Source organism: Aspergillus puulaauensis, chromosome 2 (assembly GCF_016861865.1).
Source record: "Aspergillus puulaauensis MK2 DNA, chromosome 2, nearly complete sequence".
NCBI lineage: Eukaryota > Fungi > Ascomycota > Eurotiomycetes > Eurotiales > Aspergillaceae > Aspergillus > Aspergillus puulaauensis.
Window position 1 is genome coordinate 3,764,895 of NC_054858.1, and position 19,258 is coordinate 3,784,152.

At 51.6% G+C, this 19,258-nt stretch overlaps 10 protein-coding genes across 10 annotated transcripts; 3 read left to right on the forward strand and 7 right to left on the reverse strand.

The window, feature by feature from the left end:
- Window positions 1-38: 38 nt before the first annotated feature.
- Window positions 39-1,151, reverse strand: APUU_21544A (uncharacterized protein; the record flags this gene model as incomplete). Its single annotated transcript, XM_041700308.1, has 1 exon — window positions 39-1,151. One exon carries the CDS (start codon window positions 1,149-1,151, stop codon window positions 39-41), a length of 1,113 nt encoding a protein of 370 aa, XP_041553306.1.
- A 1,478-nt stretch (window positions 1,152-2,629) lies between these two features.
- Window positions 2,630-3,724, reverse strand: APUU_21545A (FAD-binding oxidoreductase; the record flags this gene model as incomplete). The annotated part of the gene is made up of 3 exons (XM_041700309.1): window positions 2,630-2,891; window positions 2,948-3,324; window positions 3,374-3,724. 3 exons carry the CDS (start codon window positions 3,722-3,724, stop codon window positions 2,630-2,632), a joined length of 990 nt encoding a protein of 329 aa, XP_041553307.1.
- A 54-nt stretch (window positions 3,725-3,778) lies between these two features.
- On the reverse strand, window positions 3,779-4,318 carry APUU_21546A (FAD-binding oxidoreductase; the record flags this gene model as incomplete). The annotated part of the gene is made up of 2 exons (XM_041700310.1): window positions 3,779-4,021; window positions 4,073-4,318. 2 exons carry the CDS (start codon window positions 4,316-4,318, stop codon window positions 3,779-3,781), a joined length of 489 nt encoding a protein of 162 aa, XP_041553308.1.
- A 963-nt stretch (window positions 4,319-5,281) lies between these two features.
- APUU_21547A (uncharacterized protein) lies at window positions 5,282-6,733 on the reverse strand (the record flags this gene model as incomplete). Its single annotated transcript, XM_041700311.1, has 1 exon — window positions 5,282-6,733. One exon carries the CDS (start codon window positions 6,731-6,733, stop codon window positions 5,282-5,284), a length of 1,452 nt encoding a protein of 483 aa, XP_041553309.1.
- Window positions 6,734-6,896: 163 nt separating this feature from the next.
- APUU_21548A (glycoside hydrolase family 13 protein) lies at window positions 6,897-8,618 on the reverse strand (the record flags this gene model as incomplete). The annotated part of the gene is made up of 1 exon (XM_041700312.1): window positions 6,897-8,618. The coding sequence occupies one exon, from the start codon at window positions 8,616-8,618 to the stop codon at window positions 6,897-6,899; it is 1,722 nt and encodes a 573-aa protein (XP_041553310.1).
- A 613-nt stretch (window positions 8,619-9,231) lies between these two features.
- On the forward strand, window positions 9,232-10,836 carry APUU_21549S (uncharacterized protein; the record flags this gene model as incomplete). Its single annotated transcript, XM_041700313.1, has 1 exon — window positions 9,232-10,836. The coding sequence occupies one exon, from the start codon at window positions 9,232-9,234 to the stop codon at window positions 10,834-10,836; it is 1,605 nt and encodes a 534-aa protein (XP_041553311.1).
- Window positions 10,837-11,222: 386 nt separating this feature from the next.
- On the forward strand, window positions 11,223-12,827 carry APUU_21550S (sugar porter family MFS transporter; the record flags this gene model as incomplete). Its single annotated transcript, XM_041700314.1, has 3 exons — window positions 11,223-11,752; window positions 11,802-12,098; window positions 12,149-12,827. 3 exons carry the CDS (start codon window positions 11,223-11,225, stop codon window positions 12,825-12,827), a joined length of 1,506 nt encoding a protein of 501 aa, XP_041553312.1.
- Window positions 12,828-13,698: 871 nt separating this feature from the next.
- APUU_21551S (uncharacterized protein) lies at window positions 13,699-14,600 on the forward strand (the record flags this gene model as incomplete). Its single annotated transcript, XM_041700315.1, has 2 exons — window positions 13,699-13,786; window positions 13,870-14,600. 2 exons carry the CDS (start codon window positions 13,699-13,701, stop codon window positions 14,598-14,600), a joined length of 819 nt encoding a protein of 272 aa, XP_041553313.1.
- A 344-nt stretch (window positions 14,601-14,944) lies between these two features.
- On the reverse strand, window positions 14,945-16,943 carry APUU_21552A (uncharacterized protein; the record flags this gene model as incomplete). The annotated part of the gene is made up of 5 exons (XM_041700316.1): window positions 14,945-15,839; window positions 15,900-15,982; window positions 16,039-16,318; window positions 16,373-16,480; window positions 16,543-16,943. The coding sequence occupies 5 exons, from the start codon at window positions 16,941-16,943 to the stop codon at window positions 14,945-14,947; spliced, it is 1,767 nt and encodes a 588-aa protein (XP_041553314.1).
- Window positions 16,944-17,228: 285 nt separating this feature from the next.
- Window positions 17,229-18,944, reverse strand: APUU_21553A (uncharacterized protein; the record flags this gene model as incomplete). The annotated part of the gene is made up of 3 exons (XM_041700317.1): window positions 17,229-18,511; window positions 18,560-18,749; window positions 18,795-18,944. 3 exons carry the CDS (start codon window positions 18,942-18,944, stop codon window positions 17,229-17,231), a joined length of 1,623 nt encoding a protein of 540 aa, XP_041553315.1.
- Window positions 18,945-19,258: the final 314 nt, after the last annotated feature.

The following is a 19,258-nucleotide window of genomic DNA, read 5'->3' on the forward strand; positions in this document are numbered from 1 at the left end:
CTGATAAAGGACAAATACAACATAGCTTTTCTTCATAATCACGCACCACCAGACGTGGGCAGGCATTGCGGCTTCTCCCTGGTGGCTGCCACAAAGTGAACCAGATCTTCCAGTTTTTCTTGAATGTCCTGCTCCAACAGCGTCCCAACCAGATTCTGAATTAACGCCCTTGCCATAATAATGTTGCCCCTGAACTCGGACATGTCTCCCTCGCACCACGCATCTTCAATCTTGGAGCGGTACTCGCCCACCCTGTGTGCAAGGTTCCAAGTGTAGTTTCTAGCATCATGGCCGCTGCCGTCCGCCTGTAGGCAGAAGAAATGCGCCTTTTCACCCTCCCCTTTGCTTCTATACAGGGCCGCCAGGCGGTAGAGTGTATGCTCTCTCAAACGCAACGTGCCACGGTTGCCGAGAATGCGGAACAGCGCCCTTTCTTGCCCGGCTGTGTCCCCAAGCAACATATCAACCTTGCCTAGCATAAGCGTCAATTTGTCCCAGCGATTCCACTCATCTTGCTCCTCCTGGTCTATGTGGCCGCGGCTGGCCGCCTTGCTGCCTCTGACCTTCTCAATGGCTTTGATCCTCTCGGCCAATAGGGCGCGCCTAGCAGTTAGCCCCTCTCGGTCGAGCTCGGATAACTTGGGCCCTGGGTTGGCCTTTTGCTTGCCCTTCTCAGAGTTGGTCTTCTTTTTCTTGGCCTTCTCGGGGTCGGCGTTCTGAGGTTTGACATCCTCGTGGCTCGCGTTGTCATGGTCAGCATTGCCATGTTCGGCGTTCTCGGGGCGGATCTTCTCAGGACTGTCTTCCTGGGTGCTGGTCTTGTCAGGGCTGGTATTCTCAGGGTTGGCCTTCTGCTTTCGCTTCTCAGGGCCGATCTTTGTTTTTTCGGCCTTCTCAGGGTCGGCATCCTTAGGGCGGGCTTGCTCCGGGCTGGCGCTCTCAGGCTCGGCGTCCTCATAATTAACAATCTCAAGGTCATCGTCCTCAGAGTTGTCGCTTTGATGATCGGTAGAGTTATCGCTTTGATGGTCGGTAGAGCTGTCGCTTTGATGGTCGGTAGAGTTGGGATCAGGGTTGGCTGGAAATGGGGTATGGAACGGGGAGCGCATGAAGATGTTAGCCATCCTCGCTGGTCTCTTTTCCGAAGCCATTATGATGTTGAATAAGGGTGACTTTGTTTGAATGTTGAAAGGTCAAGATGGAAATTTAGGATGAGAACCAGATGTAGGATTGTGGAGTACGAGATTCTATCTGGGATGGGATGGGGTTTATATAACTTTGTATGCCAGTTTGGCTCCTTTACCAGTGAATCAGGTGGAGTGAATTGGGATTTGCCAGATTGAGTAAGATTCTCATTCTAAATAGAAGTCTAGTAGTGAATATGCCTTTCCTATCTGTAAAGCATCTGGTATGGCGGAATATAAATCTATTAGTGAATAGGCGGTTTACACTTATAATAAATCTAATGGTGCGTAGCCATACTCTAGTGGTGAGTATATCTATGAAAAGAAATGCATGGCAGGTGAGATAGGCAGGCAGTGTAAATATGAAGTAACCGCAGTAGCCTTAGTGACTTCTACCGCGGGGTTTCTACCAGCTTGCCTTGGAGGATTCACAATAGGAATAGTCTTGGAATTTTAACAAAACTACTGATTATCACATGCCGAGTTGTTCAAGTAGGCTATAGCTTAGCTGGTTTACACGTTTTAGACATGAATAGGCCGGACGGATACACATGAAAGTACATACCCAGAGGCGAAGAAGTACTTGAAGATCAGTTCTACATTGAACAAAATTTGACACCAGTAAGGACACTTCAAAACGGAATATGATTACATTTATTCATTGTTCTGGCACTATTACGCATGATGTTAGAGCAATACCCATCCACATCTACAAATCATCAAAGCACCCCCATCAGCTTCCGGACACTACATATCTGAATCCACAAAATATACGCACCAGCAGCCAGCGTTAGCCATGTCCACGCCCAACAACAGCAGTAGAAATAATCATAGATAATCCAGTGTTCAAGGTTAAACCTGTTCGGGGCGCCAGCCGGCGCTGAAGCAGCCAGGATCCCCCAAACTGCCAGATAGGTTTTCACGATATAGCTTCCCACAATTAGAGCAACTACCAGAAATGTGATATGGACAGCAAGTGCGAATCGTTTCCGGTGTGGTGTGTTTATTTCCATGTCTGCCCAAGCGATTGGGACTTTGTGTGGCCATCCGGATAGGCTTTGGCCATTAAGACTGATGACATCGAGGAGGAAGATTTGCCGGACGGTGTGAATGAGGAGGATGATAACTGGGACCCAGAACCACATGGTTATGACATGCTCTGGGGCGGACAGTTCCAAAGTGAAGCTAGACATTTTAGACGATTTCTGCGAGAGCGAATGCTGGATGATTACGCCAGCTGGCTAACGGGTACAAGTGGCTTATATATAGGACCGCAAGGTTAATCCAGTTTTATAGTATAATGACATGTCCTTTTGTTCGTCAGTAATGAATGACTTCTTTGAGGACACATAATGGGACAAGGTCTTGCAGTGTTTCATCCGATACATAGTAATCATATTCACATATACGGTTCAGACTGAATGAAGCCATATCTACACAGTACATCAGGGATAAACAGTCGGTAAAGCATGATAATACCCAAAGGCATTATCAGGATCATACTTCCTCTTCAATTCCGCCAGTCTGGGCAACTTTCTCTCGCTATAAACCTCCTCGATGGTTTCATCCCCATGTGCATAATTCACATACACAGCAAGCCCTCCATATCCAGAGGTCTCAGCGAGTTCCTCACGGATAGCACGTCCAGTGGCCGCAGCTGCATCTCTAGCACCATCGTCTCCCTCGGTCCAGGCATTCTGGACACTCCTATACAACTAGTCAGTCATCGCCATTTACAGTGAAGATAAAGAAGGTAGTCATACAGATACACCTGCGTATCCCGCCACGGATAGGCCGTCTCGTCATCCGGCACAGCCTTCATAGCTTGATTCGACCAAGCTTCGAAAAGCACCGTTCCCTTACGCGCACCTGGCGTCGAGGCAAATAGGTCGTTCATGGTGTTAAACATGGACACCCAGGCTGTGGCGTTGCGCTCGCGCAGGTTCGCAGCGAAGAGCTCGTGCTGGCCTCCTGGTGTACAGATCATGGCGTCCCATCCGAAGGAGCCCTCCGCTGTGAGGCGGTTCCATGGGAGTTCGGTGATGTTCTTTTCTTTGGGTCCGAGATCGAGGATTGGAGCCAGCAGTGAGATAGCCTGGGCTTTGGGGCCGTGGTAGACGCAGCTTGCTCTTAGGCCGGCCTGGAGGATTGTTAGAAAGGGTATACTCTGAAAAGGGCTGGGTGGGTACCTCTCCAGTGGCAGTGTCGTAGAATATGTACGAGGCGATTGCCCATTTTTCAGAGAGGTTGAACTCGGCGAGGGCGTGGAAGTAGGAGGAATTGAGATGGGCTGGGAAGGCAAGGTCAATGCTCGTGAATGTACCAGTCAATGGATGCAGCTGGTATTTTGCAGAGGAGACGACGCCAAAGTTCTGCCCGGCACCTCGAATGGCCCAGAAGAGATCAGGATTGGAGGTCTGAGAGGCTTCAAGGACCTGGCCAGAGGCTGTAACAACGCGGGCAGATAGGAGAGCGTCAAGCACCAGGCCGTCTGTTCCCTGCTGGCGTCCAATGCCACCTCCAAGGGTGAGGCCAACCATGCCAACGCAGCTGCATATGCCGGTCTCTATTATCCGTCAATTGAACTGCTCACTTCAAGTGTATGTAGCTGGAGACTTGCGTATCTGATATCCTGCTTCAAAAACAGGGTCGTAGATCTCGCTTACACGAACCCCCGGCCCGACAGTGAGCGTGCCAGCAGAGGCATTAATTGATATAGAGTTCAGCGAACTCAGGTCAATTGCCAGGCCATCATGGAGATCTCCCAATGTGCCACTATAGCCGTGACGACCGCCAGTTGCTAGAAACGGGATGTTGTGGGCTGTGGCCAGTTCGACCTAGTCGATGTCAGAGTCGATAGACTTCAAGGACATTATATAGGGCCTCACAGCTGTGGCTAGGTCCTCCTCAGACCCAACGGACAAAGCGGCCGAGTATGTTGGGGCCCGGTACTCTGTCCATCTAGTCGTGGCATTTGTGAACTCGCTTTCCCCAGGAATCGATATCTCTGTGTGAGGCGACCAGTCCTGCCTGTTGAGAATGGAGCTGAGATTAGCCACTGCATCTCTAGTTGCAGCTATACTGCTCTGACAGAGCCAGAGAGCTGTAAACGCAAGGGAACCGGGAAAATACATCCTCGTGGACTCCGGAAGGACGACATTCTGCCATCAAAGGGGCTGTCCTTCTTATACCCGGTCTCACGGACCTGCTGCGGTTAGGCAACCCAGCTACGTGGCACTGGAGGAAAGAGGAGGGGTTCGAACCTTGCGTAGTCACATTGCTCTCGTCACATTGTTCAAGTGGGTCTATTAGGACAAAGGCTTGAATGGCAAGATGGATCGTCGTGCATGAACCCTCGATCGAGCCTCTATCGGATGATCTACTCGCTAGTTCACGCCCCGTTCTTTATTGTCAACTCAGTTCCTCCATCCATGACTCGGCTAGTCGAACTCAGTTGATGCAATTGATTCCAGTTGCGCAGCTTTGAACTATTTCCGGGGTAGGAATAGTCCGCCAAAGTCCATTATGGCTCGTAACTTCGCCGCTTCCTGAGACGTCCATGCGGCCTTCGACATAGGGATGAGGGATACCGGGATCGACAGTGTCAAACCCATTGTCAACTAAGCCCTTCCACTGAGCCTTGGGAGCTTTGATGCGCTAAAGGCGGTAATATCGTAAAGGCTTTTATTAAGGTTGGCTCGAAAATAGTGGGCCTCCAAAGAAGACGTAAAACTCCTGGGGCCTGCCTGGTACTGCCACCACAGCGTCCACCCCACCCCATCCAGCCTTCTGGAATGTTGGCCAGCTGGACCGGAGAATGTCTGGAGAGGTATGGCACCATTTCACCGCTCATTCCCTCCTGCCCAACGCGTAGGACATGTATTAGTCTTGTAGCATAACTGCTTTCCCCTTCCTCGGTCCAGATATGATATGCAAAGACAGACCGTCCATATTGAGGCCTTGCAAGGACATGTCAGTGGTCAATAGTGCAGATGGCGAGGAACAGATATAACAGTTCAGTACTGTAATATCCAAAAGCGACGCCATAGGAGGGCTGAATGGTATACACAGCTCAGAATTAATTCAGTAATATCATATCATACATCCCACACCAACTCCGCCGCAACGGCCACATGCTCGAAACGCTCTTTAATGAGCACCATCTTCTCCACCAAAATCCTCCTCGACATCGCCTGCAGATTGCGAAACGTAAAGATAACATTCTTCATAAACACAATATCATCAATCCTCCTCGTCGTCTCCTCCAACCCGACAACCGGCCCATGCAGAACCACATCCGCAATCGTATTAGTAATCTCCAGCAGCTTGCTCAGAATTGACGACCCGTGGATCTGGATCGTATTCTGCGAGATCTTGGTCAGAAACTGGCGTAGCTGGTTCGACAGCCGGAGTGGCATTTCCAGCGAGAAAATCGGGCTCGAGGCTTGCGACGAGAGAAGGCAGTTCGACATGGCCATTTGCCAGAGCAGCGTGCGCATCCATTGCCGCGTTACGACGAGATCGGCCTGCTGCATGTCTGTTAGGAGGGAGACTTCGAGCTCCCACAGCTCGTCGTCGAGCTCGCGGTGTTTCTGCTCGACCCAGGCTGTTGTGACTTGGTTGCGGTCGCCGATCCAGAGGTTGATGAAGGTTGGTTCGAGGAGGAGGAAGGTCTTTATTACTTGGGTCCAGCCGTGGTTGATGCGTGGGCCTAGGGCTGGGTCGTCTTCTGGGAACTCGGTGTAGGGGGAGAGAGTGGTGGTGGAGAAGTGCACGATTGAGACGAAGCGTTCGTGGATGAAGCATAGCCAGTATAGGCGTTGACGACGGGATCGTTCGGATAGATCGAGAGCTGCCATTAGAGATTTGTCCTCGGTATGGAGGAGTTGCAAGGTGGTGATTGCTTCGCGCAGGTAGAAGAAGCCCAGGTCGTAGTGGCCCAGGCTCATGTAGCACATTTGGATGTAGATGGAGGTGACTATCCGGAGGACTGACGGGCGAATCCCTGGAAGTAAAGGCGTACGCAGCTCTACAGCTCTTCGCGTGAGTTCTTGGATCTGCTCTGAGACATGCGATGCGGCGATATTGGACTGCGTGAGGTCGATGGTGACCCCGGTGAAGGCGTAGACGAAGGCCGCGTGGTCTCTGTCCGCGTCCATTTTTGATATGGACTCGGTGACGTCGTCGGCAGTCATAATCGGGTTAAATGGATATACATACAGCATGTATTTGGGTATCAGTCTATGGAGATAGTCGTTCGACAGCGGGAGAGACAGGTCTGGAGGAGAGGCAGGCCCAACCCCTACGGGCAATAGCGTGCATAGTGAATCGACGCCGTCGCTCTGAGCTGTAGATGCCTTGTATTCTGAGATATGGGTTCCTCGACGGAGGGCGTTCTTGCGCGATCGCGCGGCCTTGTTGTCGGTGTATGTGCACCGCAGGTCCAGGTGGGTGCATTGCTGGCAGCGCTGCTCGCCATTGCAGCGCACTTTGCGCCGTCTACACGGATCGCAGGCCTTGAAGCCCTGGTATCTGCGCGACTCGTTCATGTTTATCGTAGGGGATGGGAGTCCAGCAAACAGGGAGGGCAGGAGATTACGCAGACAAGGCAATGGAGAAGGCAATAACCCCACACGGAGAACAGATTCACATGCAGCCAAGGCGCTACTAAGTTAAGCTAAACTGTTTCAAACTGCTGCTAACCAGGTCGGTTTAGTGTGCCAGTTCATATATTCTCCCCTCCCACGCCTGCAGATCCGCGCTCTCCCCGGCACTGCTGACCAGCAGCTTCAGATCCCTGCCCTGCGCAATCTTCTGTGGGGTGTCAGAAAAGTTCAAGGTCACCAGGACTGATCTCTCTGCTGATTTCTTGATGTAGCTGAAAACTTGCCCGTTCTGCTCATCCAGCAGCTCAAAGGTCCCGAATACAAGCACATCCGCATACTCCTTTCGCAGACGCATCATCGTCTTCCAGAATGCCAGAACAGAGGAAGAATTACCCTCCTGTGTCTGCACATTGACTTCCGTGTGGTTATCATGAGCTCTCATCCACGGCTTCGCAGACGCAGCAGAGAAACCCGCATTGGGCTCCGCACTCCACTGCATCGGCAGGCGAGAATGGTCTCTCGCCAGATGCTGCATGGCAAGTAGGGCTTCTTTCAGTTTACTGGGATCCCCGTTGGTCATCTCCCTTACCATGTGGTAGTAGTTCGTACTGTCGATATCCTTGTACTCCTCGACGCCCCATTCCTCTGGCGCATTCACCATGCCAATCTCCTGTCCCTGATATACAAACTGCGTGCCTGACAGAGTGCACTGGAAGACAGCCAGCATCTTGGCCGATGCCTCGCGCAGCTCTGGGGTGCTGTCAGATCCAAATCGCGAGACTGATCGGCCCTGGTCGTGGTTCTCCATGAACACCGTGGTCCAGCCATCGGTTCCATTGAGGATATTCTGCGTCCGCTGAATTGCGGTCTTCAGCTCAGGCAGTGCCCAGTTGCGTTTTCCTGTGGAAAACTTGTAGTCTTTCCCCATACCCAGATCCACGACGTCAAACGAGAAGACCATGTTGAGTTGTTTCTGCGCTGCAGAGACGTATCGAAGGACGCCCTCCATCGTAGGTGTCTGCGCCAGCTCACCAACCGTCATGGCATCGTATTTCTCCAGCACCTCATTCATCTCCTTCAAATACTCATGAATGCGAGGCCCATTGCAGAACAGCCCGAACGCAACCTGGGTATCCGCCTCCGGAGCCAGAACCGGCGCATCCGGGTACGCAGGGTCCTTGCTATACATATTCACCGTATCAACACGGAACCCATCAACGCCCTTCTCGAGCCAGAACTCCATGACATCCGTATAGACGGTCTGTCTGACCTGCTCATTCTCCCAGTTCAGATCGGGCTGCTCGACGCAGAATAAATGCAGGTAATACTCCTGCGTGGTCTCGTCCCACTCCCACGCCGGACCCCCAAAGATACTCCGCCAGTTATTCGGCGGGCTTCGCTTCCCATTTGCATCGTACTTCGCCGGCCGCCACACATACCAGTCTCGCTTGGGGCTTGTCTTTGACGCCCGCGACTCCTTGAACCACTGGTGCTCGTGCGAGGTGTGGTTCACCACGAGATCGAGGATAATACGCATCCCGCGCGCGTGGCACGCATCGATGAGAGCCTGCATGTCTTCAACTGTCCCGTAGGGCGGGTACACCTTCTGGTAGTCGGCAACGTCGTAGCCCATGTCGTACTGCGGGCTGTCGTACATGGGGCAGATCCAGATGGCGTCGACGCCTAGGGCTGCGATGTAGTCCAGCTCCGAGAGGATGCCGGGCAGGTCGCCGATGCCATCGCCGTTGGAGTCTTTGAAGCTGGCTGGGTAGATCTGGTAGATGATGGAGTTTTTCCACCACTTCTGGTCTGTTGGTGCGGAGGGCATGGTTGGTGATGGAAGCGAAACCTTGGTTCGAGTGCACGGGCGTGAGGGGAAGAGGGGAAGATGAAGATGGTTTGACATCCGATATTAAGGAAGCCATTTATATATCATTATACTTCTTGGTGGCTGTCGGTCGCAGCGCCATGTTGCAGTCTGTGCAGTAGCAGGTGCAGCAGCAGGTGCACGATTGGCGCAGTGTCGGAGCGAGCAGGACATGAAAGGGGAGACGCGCTATGGAATCCTGTTTCGACCGTGTTACAGGCCAGTCGGAATGCAGTTAGCATGCAGCTCAATATAGTTTAGGCTTGTGGGCGCTCCGACATCTGCCCAATGCTGGCTCGTTTCATGTCGGACCGAATCCACCGCTTCACTGCAAATCCGGGGAATTGCAGCAGTTCCGGGGATTGACAGGGGCTTAACAGGGGAACACGCGTCGAAGTCTGAATACGCTTTACAAACGAGTCTCCCCACGAATTCCCCGCGAGATCCGGGGTCGAGGCCTGGTCTGCTCCACCATGGCCTGACTGTCCCTGTCTATATAAGGACCTGGTCCCACCCGTTCCTTCCAGCCTCATGAATTTACTTAACTGCCATTGAGTGTGATTGACTTCTATCAATGGAACACGAGAAAGGAACAGATCATGTCGAGAATACCCCCCGGCCCTCTGGCCATGAGGTCGTCGCCAGCAGCGAGGCCCAGGCTGCCCTCGACAAGGAGCACACCATGACTGCCCGTCAAGCCTTCAAGATCTACCGCAAGGCCGTCGGCTGGTCGCTGCTCATGTCGTGCGCCATCATCATGGAGGGCTACGACGTTGTCCTGATCGGCTCTTTCTTCGCCTACCCCCAGTTCAACAAGAAGTACGGCCATATCATGTCCGACGGCGACTACGGTCTCGACGCCAAATGGCAGGCCGCCATGACCAACGCCATGGCCTGTGGCCAGATCATCGGCGTGTTCCTCAATGGCGTCGTCTCTGAACGCTTTGGATACCGCCGCACGCTGATGGCCTGTCTCGTTGCCACCGTGGGCTTCGTCTTCATCCTCTTCTTCGCGCCCAACGTCGGCGTCCTCGTGGCCGGCGAGCTGCTGATGGGCATTCCCCTCGGCGTATACCAAACCCTAACTGTCACGTACGCCTGCGAGGTCTGCCCCGTCGCCATCCGCGCATACCTGACCACCTATGTCAACCTCTGCTGGGTCCTCGGTCAGCTCATCGCCTCTGGCGTCCTTAAAGGCCTCCAAGCCCGCACGGACGAATGGGCCTACCGCATCCCCTTCGCCCTCCAATGGGCCTGGCCAGTCCCCATCTTCATCGGCGTCTGGCTCGCCCCCGAGAGCCCCTGGTGGCTCATCCGCAAAGACCGCCGTGACGACGCCATCAAGGCTCTGAAACGCCTCACCGTCTCCAACGCAGACCCTACCTCCTTCAACCCCGACGAAACAGTCGCCATGATCGCCTACACCAACGCCCTCGAGAAGCAGGTCGAGACCGGAACCTCCTACCTCGACTGCTTCCGAGGCGTCGACCTCCGCCGCACCGAAATCGCCTGTCTTGTCTGGGCTGCCCAGAGTCTCTGCGGCTCTGGTCTAATGGGCTACTCCACCGTCTTCTACCAGCGCGCCGGCCTGGCAATCTCGCAGTCCTTCACAATGTCCCTAGTCCAATACGCCATCGGCGTCGTCGGCACCTTCGCCTCCTGGGGTATGATGACATACTTCGGCAGGCGAACTCTCTATGTAGTGGGACTAGCAGCCCTCGCTTCTGTGCTGTTGGTCACCGGCTTCATCTCCATCGCGCCTCCAACAACAGCCTTGTCCTGGGCAACGGGGTCCATGCTCCTCGTGTACACTTTCATCTACGACTCCACCGTCGGCCCCGTCTGTTTCTCGCTTGTGGCTGAGATGCCCTCGTCGCGGCTGCGCACTAAGACGGTTGTGCTGGCGCGGAATGTGTATAACGTTCTGAACCTGGTGACCGGGATCATCATCCCGTATATGCTGAATGTGGATGCGTGGGATTGGCGCGGCAGGTCTGGGTTCTTCTGGGGTGCGCTGTGTATTTGTTGTCTGTCTTGGTCGTTTTTTAGGCTGCCTGAGCCTAAGGGGAGGTCGTATGCTGAGTTGGATGTTTTGTTTGAGCGGAGGGTGAGGACTAGGGAGTTCTCTAAGGCGGATACGGGGTTGGTGGATGCTGGGGATGGGAAGGTTGCTGTTTGATGAAAGTGATTGAATCTCTGGTTATGGATAGTATGCCTGATTGAGTATCTTCATCTGCCTCTTAATATTCAATTTATTTTATTGTTATGGCCTGCTTGATGGTATTCGTAGCAAGACATGACCGTAGGCTTCGTCTTAAAAAAAAACCAACTGGCCTCAACCTCAAGCCCTTACAGCAAAACAATGCAGCAAACAAATGAAAACAACAAGGTACAGCCCTGGTCTCCTTAAGATAGTGTGATGGCGAGATCCCCCGTCGGAAGATTTCCCAGTACAGCTTCAAGCAACTTCCACCAATCAACAACCCAACCACATCTTGTCCAGCTTTATATGAAGAATCCCAGACTCGCGCTAAACTACCATTCAGTAATGATCTGTGCTTCAAAATGGCTGGCATGAATCCAAAGCTGTACCAGTTCCTGGTCGCCCTCTTCGCCTCGTTCGGCTCTTTTCTATACGGGTACGACTTGGGCGTCATTGCCTCCGTGGTAGCCTCAGATTCCTTCATCTCCAAATTCATCAATGGCAACAGCACTGTCGCCGGCACAGTTGTTGCCCTCTTCACAGCAGGCGCCTTTTTCGGTGCTTATGGCGCTGGGTTTACAGATCCGCTGGGCCGTCGCACCACCCTAGCCCTAGGCTCCGTGCTCTTTATCATCGGGGGTGTTTTGCAGACAGCCGCTGTGAATATCGGCATGCTATACTTCTCGCGCATCTTTGCGGGATTCGGGATTGGGATTCTGGTGGAATCGGTGCCCATGTTCCAGGCTGAGATCGCACATGCGAGGATTCGGGGTATCCTGGGCTCGTTGCAGCAGACGATGTTGGGTATTGGGGCGCTGGCGGCTTCGTGGATTGGATATGGATGTGTGCATCGCTGGTCTGATACTGGGAACAGTGTTCAGTGGAGGTTGCCGTAAGTTCCCTGATACGTCGTCTTCCATGTTTAGAGCTAATGGTGTCAGTCTCGCCCTGCAAGTTGTCCCTGCCATTGGGCTTGCTTCTTGTATCTTCTTCTTCCCCGAGTCTCCTCGCTGGTTGATTGACCATGACCGGCATGAAGAGGGTCTACGCAACCTCGCTACGCTCCATGCAAATGGCAACGTCAATGATCCATATGTCCTGGCGGAATTCGAAATCATCAAGCAGCAAATCGAAGAAGAGCACCAGCACGGAGCCAAATCCTACAAAGACCTATTCTCTAATCGGTCAAACACTCGCCGAATCATCATCGCCTGCGCCTGTCAAGCTTCCTCCCAAATGTATGCCATTTCCCCTGTATAATAGAAAGAATACTAACAAAAGACTGTAGGACCGGTGTCTCAGCAATCCAATACTTCTCGCCGGCCATCTTCGCCCAAATCGGCATCTCCACCTCCCGCACCCTCCTCTACCAAGGCATAAACTCCATCATCGGCGAAGTCGCCCAATTTATCTTCTTCTTCCTCATCGACCGCGTCGGCCGGCGCCCACTGCAAATCGGCGGCAACATCGCCTGCGGGATTGCATTCACCATCGGCGCCTCTCTTATGGCTGTATACCCGCCCTCCTCTACGAATACCTCCGCGCACTGGGCCTTCATCGTCACCAGCACCTGGCTGTTTAATTTCTGCTTCTGTGCATCGGGTACAATGTCCTGGATTATCCCCGCGGAGATATTCAACACGGCCACGCGCGCAAAGGGGATTAGCCTGGCGACGATGGTGTCGTTTGCGTTTAATACTATGATTGCGGAGGTCACGCCCATTGCGCTGGAGAGGATTGGCTGGCGGTACTATATCCTGTTTATTGTGTGTGATTTTAGTAACGCGCTCTTCTTTTATTTGTTTTTGCCGGAGACCAAGGGGATTACCCTCGAGGTTATGGATGATTTGTTTACGAATTCGCCGTTGCTTGTCCCTGGGAGTCGCTGGGAGCCCAGGCCGGAGTTGGATGTTGAGAAGGTCAAAGAGAGGAAGGATATTCTTGTTAGGGCTGTGGTAGAAAAGTAGCCGAGACAAGGTGTAGGTACTGAGGATTGCATGGTCTAAGAAATGCAGATAAAACTAATCCGTTATTTGTCTACTTATCTTGGTAATAAAAGTATGATTGTCTCCTACGATGTTTAGTATGACTTCGGCGCCATAGTAGTTTGATTCGTACGCAGAGTAGCATTACGATCTGTAGCATCTACTACTGAGACGGTGATTTCTGCGTACCAGAAAGGTCTACTAATGTAATACGCTTGTTTGATAGAGGAATTGACTACAAGTGGCCATTTGGCATGGATTATGCTCTAATGATTTCCCCCGAGACTCCAATCCGTGATGCCACCCATGCCCTATATCAGTGCATATTTCAAGGCAAGACCATCTTCACGCCCCAAATCAATCACCATCGTTCAATGCCCAATCAATCATGCATCCATAACCCTATTCTCTGTCGACGAACCTGCAATATCAAATACCAACTTGGGATGTGTTTATTTTGCGGCATGCAATTGCGAATGCTCTGAATTAAGCACTCTCTTGTTCTTACGAGGCTTCCTTATCTCTGCTCCGCCAATGGGACCAAAGTATCTGCAGCTTCTTCAAATGAGCACAATCAACCCCTCTTTGCTGCTGCTCATTTGCCTTGTTAGTGCAAGATAGCCTGTCTTACGCGATAATCCCTTCCTACCCTGAGTCCCTGCATCAGGGCTAAGTTCGGATTGGACAAGGCTGATCCCAACACCGCACAGACTGCTCAGCCTTGTCGCCGTAAAATGAGGTTTATTACTGGGCTGCTCCCCAGAGCCTTGCCCCACGTCCTCCTTGACACTCAAAACTCCTTGTTTTTGAGACTTTGCTGGTGGATTCGGATTCCCACTCCACCCCCGACATAATGCGCCCTTTCTTCAGTAGCAATGTGCGACGGCAAGACGACGTTGTTACAGATCCCGATATCTCGGACGCGTGTTACGATTCCTGTAGTAAGTGATTATCCAGTTATTTGCTGTAGCTCACTGTTGGCCTTCGTGGCAATCTCTTATACTTACTTGGCATCGTCGCCCAGATAATGCCGCTTACGAAGCCCAAAAACACGGCAAAGATCCTGCTCTCTGCGACCAAGATTCGACCTTTGGTACTTTTTTGAATGAATGCACAGACTGCGTTAAAGAGACCACGAAATCTGGAAATGCGTCCGACGACTTAATCCCGGCTGGTTTCGACCAATTCATTGATTACTGCGCATCCCAGGGAAATGGCACAGATCAAATCGATGCAGTAGCGGTCAACACTTTGCTTGCATCCTATTCATCATTAGTGGCCAGCCAGTCTGCTCTTGAGGACGCGCTTTCGTCGAGAGGTTATAATCTTTCCACAACTACGGATACGCCTACGACCACGACACGGGAGACCAGACCCACGCTTACGGCCTCACAAACTGCCGTAAGCGGTACGGATGGATCGGATGCGGATTCCCCGAACACAAAAGTCATTGTTCCTGCTGTTGTCGTCCCTGTGGTCTGCCTTATAGCCGCCGCAGCCGTTATTTGGGCATTGATTCGTCGACGGCGGAGACGGCAGATGCTGCAGAATAATGGAGATACAGATGGATTTGACGGCAAAGCACAGCTCCACGCTGACGAGTTCAGGCCTGAACTTGAGGCTGTCACTATAGCAAAAGAGAAATCAACTGATCCGGATGAGAACAGTGTGGTGGCGGAATTACCTGCGCGAGAGCCTGTTGGGAGTGAGATGGATGCTACGAACCAAACAGAAGAACGACGGGCATCAAGTTGAGTTTTACTAGATCGAGTGTTGATTCTGATTCTGTTATATACCCTGGGTGAATAATATACTGGCGTTCTGCATTGCGGTCGTGTCTCCTGACCTGTTATCAAATACCAATCTATATAACATGTACAAGAAACCCAAGAAAACCATCTCCCAGAACTATTTTCTGTATTTTCTCCTGTGCGCTTTCAGTCTTTTGATTTCTTCTAGTCAGCAGATACCTGTACACCAACTCCATCAACAGGGTCGCCTCTGCAACTGCACTCGCCCCGTCACCAACATACTTCCAGGCTGCATTATTATCCGACGCCCCTATAAATTCATGTATACAATCAGTCACTTCAAATTGTCTAATCAACCCATGTCCCCGGCATCACTTCCAAACTCCTTTGGACTGATTCCCAAAATTCCCCGACAAATTCGTCCACCGGATTTGTTATAAAGATATGCCAGTCCTCTGGTTCGGGGCCGTATTCCAGACCCAAAACCCTTCCTAACATCGCATCATTCCTCTGAAGTTTGGTCCCACGACCAGTCCGAACAGGAAGATACAAAAAAATATCACCGAACTTGAACAAGGCCTGTTGGTTGGCCCCGTAGGCTTCTAAGTCAACGCCAGCGTGCTTCAACTCCGATAACCAAATCCAGAGAATGTCATCCAAGGGTTTGGGCCATCGTATAACATTTATAGAAAGTTCAGCAACAAACCTATATGAAAACCAATATAGAGAACCCAGCGCAACCTTACCCCAGCGTTCCAGTTGGGAGAGATTGGTTGATGCTGATACGGCCTCCGCTAACAGCAGACGCCATTCAGCAATATCATCAATCCGTTTCACTGCGTGGGAATATGCCATGCCTTGTGCTATTCTATGCAGAAGTGTCTCCCCGTCATCTGTCTCCATACAGAAGGCGGCAGGATCAATGCTATCACCGCCGCCCAAAGCAATTCGAATGGCCAGTGGCGTTGAATCCCCAACCCAGGGGCTCACAGCCATTGCTCGTTTCCAGCGTAGCTTCAGCGGCAGTTCTGAGTATCGTTCAAAGTGATGGCTCTGGATAAGGCTGAGGGCTTCAGCTGGCCCGTTAAATCCTATTTCAGCCACCCCATTAGGCCGTCGCCAAAAATTATCGAAAAACTCCTCTTCGGCATAGGCGATAAATAACTTGTATAAGTCGAGCATTAGGCCTTTCCTCCGTTCTGGTTTCCTCATAAGCGCCAAATCAATAAGTCTAATACAGGTACTAGGCAACTGTTGTCAGCATTATTTGCATGATTTCAGCAGTTGAATTAAGCGTACAAACCCCAAGTTACCTCTACAGCCTGGGTCAGCGCCGGCCTGCAAGAGAAAGCGACACATATCAAGGTTTTTACTGCCAGCAGCAATCTAAGGCAACGTTAGTACAGATGACTTAACACAACTGTGGAGCGCTGAGGGCCTACATGAAGCAGGAAATAGCCATGAGGATCACAGTCAAAAGGCGAGGCCAGACCAGCTGAAAAGAGTCTCTGGACCTCAGCGATCTCGCCCTTCGAACAATGCATCATGACTGGAGAGTCGCGTGGTATGACATTATTCACCTGGATATTAAATCCCCAGCTAGAAAATGCGCTCTTTGTGCTTATAGTCCACAGCTTATCGACCAGTATCAGCGGTGTGCGAATGCGGAATTCTCGCTTATTGTCGTCTTGAACACGCCCTGCTTTACGTGCCACCTGGTAGCTATTCGTGGTTACTTACTATCTAGTGATGGGCCGGGTTTGTGGCAGCACTTACTATGTCTTTTGTGGTTCATGCTGTGATTCTTCGCTGACAGTAAGAGCTTGCCCCTGTGTTAAGGCATCTTCTTTACTGAACTTCGCAGCTATTTCATACAGAGAAACACTCAAGGACGAAAAGTCAGTGTCACGTTTCCATTTCAGAGAAACAATCTAATAGGAAACTACCTGTGATGAGCCTGTTGAAGCAAAGAGAGGATAGATTTGATATTTTCAAGGTTCTGCCTGTGCATGCGGAGCACATCCTTCTTCAAAACGAGCTTCAACGCCCCGAATCGCTGACCAGTGACGGTGCCCTTGTGTTTTGATATCTCCAATATAAGCAACTCCAGGCTCGTCTGAAACGCATGCAGTCGACGTTCAGCAGACGGGAGATAAAGAATCTTCGGAGCTTCTGGTTTTAGGGCGATCAGAATTGCTTGAACAATCTCGATCTCTTCAATGAGATCTTCCAGTTCTCCAGGAATCGTCTTGATGAACAGCCGGAGAGCCCTCAGCTTCGAGATGGTCTGTATTGTCTGCTCTAACAGAGTCAGAACACTGACTGCAGCTCCGAATGCTTCGGCCATTTCCACTTTCTGGGCTGTGGGTTGTCAAACGGATTATGGCCGGGGTTGTGTTCGGCTTTTGAATTGCTCTTCCACAAGGCTAATATTTGAGGCACTGCTTACAAGGCTGTGCTCAACCACGTATGCAGCCCTGATAGGTTCCTTTTAGCAGGGATCTTGCCTGCACTCTGGGCATCGCATAACAAAATGGTTCAATTCTTGTTTACGATTCTTAAACCGGTAAAAAAAGAGATAAACCCTTAATGAATTCTCGCCGTAGGCACTATCGAACTTGCTTAACCACACTTACTGCACCGCATCCAGAAGCACCTCGTTCCAAATCTCGCAAACATCCCTAGACATCTGACTATCCTTTATAATCCTGAATCCTCCGTTCGTCACATTAAGCACATTCCCAGGCACCTCATCACCCAGCCCACTAACCCTTGGCCAGTATTCAAGGTGATACTCCCCACTCCGCGGTACATTCGGATCTGCCGTCCTCGCATGGTTAGTGAGATACCTCTGGAACCTCTCAAAAAGCGGCTCCGTATACCCCTGCAGCTCCGAATTATACCAAGTCGCAGGTGCATCCGACCCATGAGTCCCGTTAATAACACCATCAATGAAACTGTACTGCATTGACCAGGAGCTGTCAGGGTATGCCTCAAGAACGGCACGCATGTTACAGCTGAAGATAAGGTCAAAGTACATTGCCGCAGCCTTCTCTTTCATACTCGAGTTAGCGTAGTTCTCTTGGTAATAATCCACCATGCGTTTCGTTCCAGCGGTAGAGTTTGGCGGGAGACTGCCGGAGATAAACGACTGCAGGAAGCCACCTGGGATTGGATCAGGGAGGAAAAGACTCGCTTCGTCGAGGACGTGGCTGTTTATTATAGAGTCCATGTCTTTCCAGGTATTGCCTCTCGCGTACTCCACCAGGGCAGGACCCCGAATATACTTCCCGTCTGGAACAGGAGACGCTTCTCCTGCGAATACCTTCCCATTTGCCTTGGCCAGGGCAGAACTATTCGCCGCGCGAAGACAGCGGAGTGAATCCTCCCCCTTAGATAGACATCCCGCAGCTGCAGCAAAAGTCTCGAATCTCTTCTTATACACCGGCGGGTTCGCATTCACACCAAAGGCAGGACTCTGCAGCAGTGCCCTTCTAAAGAGCGGATCCCGCGATCCGCCTTCTGCAATGAGGTGGTATATGATAGAGCCCGCGCCACCAGACTGGCCCCAGGCGGAGACATTATGGCGGTCACCGCCGAGTAAATGGATATACGACTGGACCCATTCTAGCGCAGCTCGTTGGTCATGAAGACCGGCGTTGAAATCTCCTTGACTGAGTAGAGGTTCTCCGGCGAGGAACCCAAACCCGCCGAGACGGTAGTTGATGGAAACAACAATCAGGTCGTTGTCCCCGCGTTGAACAAGGCTTGTGCCGTCGTAGTATCCCAACTCGATAGCCTGGTCTTTGGAGCCGGTGACATACCCGCCGCCGTGGATCCAGACGACTACGGGCACTGAACTGTTTCGTTCCTTAAGAGCCTTTCCCGGGACGTAGACATCGAGGAAGAGGCAGTCTAGGAACGAGGTTAGCAGGTATATAGAGATGATACCCAGCAGCTTACCTTCAGCGGCATTCTTAGAGATGTTTTCGAATATCGGGTTTTCGAAGTTTCCAGGAATAGGAGCAGGAATGCAGTTATGCCCGTATGAGCCGTTTTGTATACCAGGTATGAATTCAGGGGGTGTTGGCTTGGACCATCGCAGGTCGCCCACTGGGGGAGCAGCGTAGCGGATGTTGCGGAATGTGTAGACCTTGCTCGTCAGTCTGGGTATATTGCTTCGAGGACAATAACTTACATCTACATCGTGATCATAATGATGTGCTCGCCATGTTCCGTACGGAAGATTCAGCAGAGGAAGGTGGTTGTCGTGCTGGATGGTCGCAGATGTGCACTGGGACAAGATCGCTGTAAGGAGAAAGGTGACAGATAAATTGAGTATCAGCATATTGGTCAGTATCAATACAGTGGACTTCTACGAGTTCTGTCAGGTCCCCAGCATGAGATATCCTTCCCTTTATATCAATTCCGAGGAGCCCACCCGGCCATTTTAACGATGACGACCATTCTGAGGCTCAACTCGTATCCGAGTACGAGTGCCCGATTTGATATGGACGGGCAATCTTGGCCCATCGACAGGTTCCATGGTGTGCCTTTGCCCTGCCCAGTGGCCACATGGGTTGGCCAGCTCTATTTTACCATGAAGTAGATCACATCCTCACCATTAAACCCTCACCTTCAACCAGACGATGATCGCCGTGT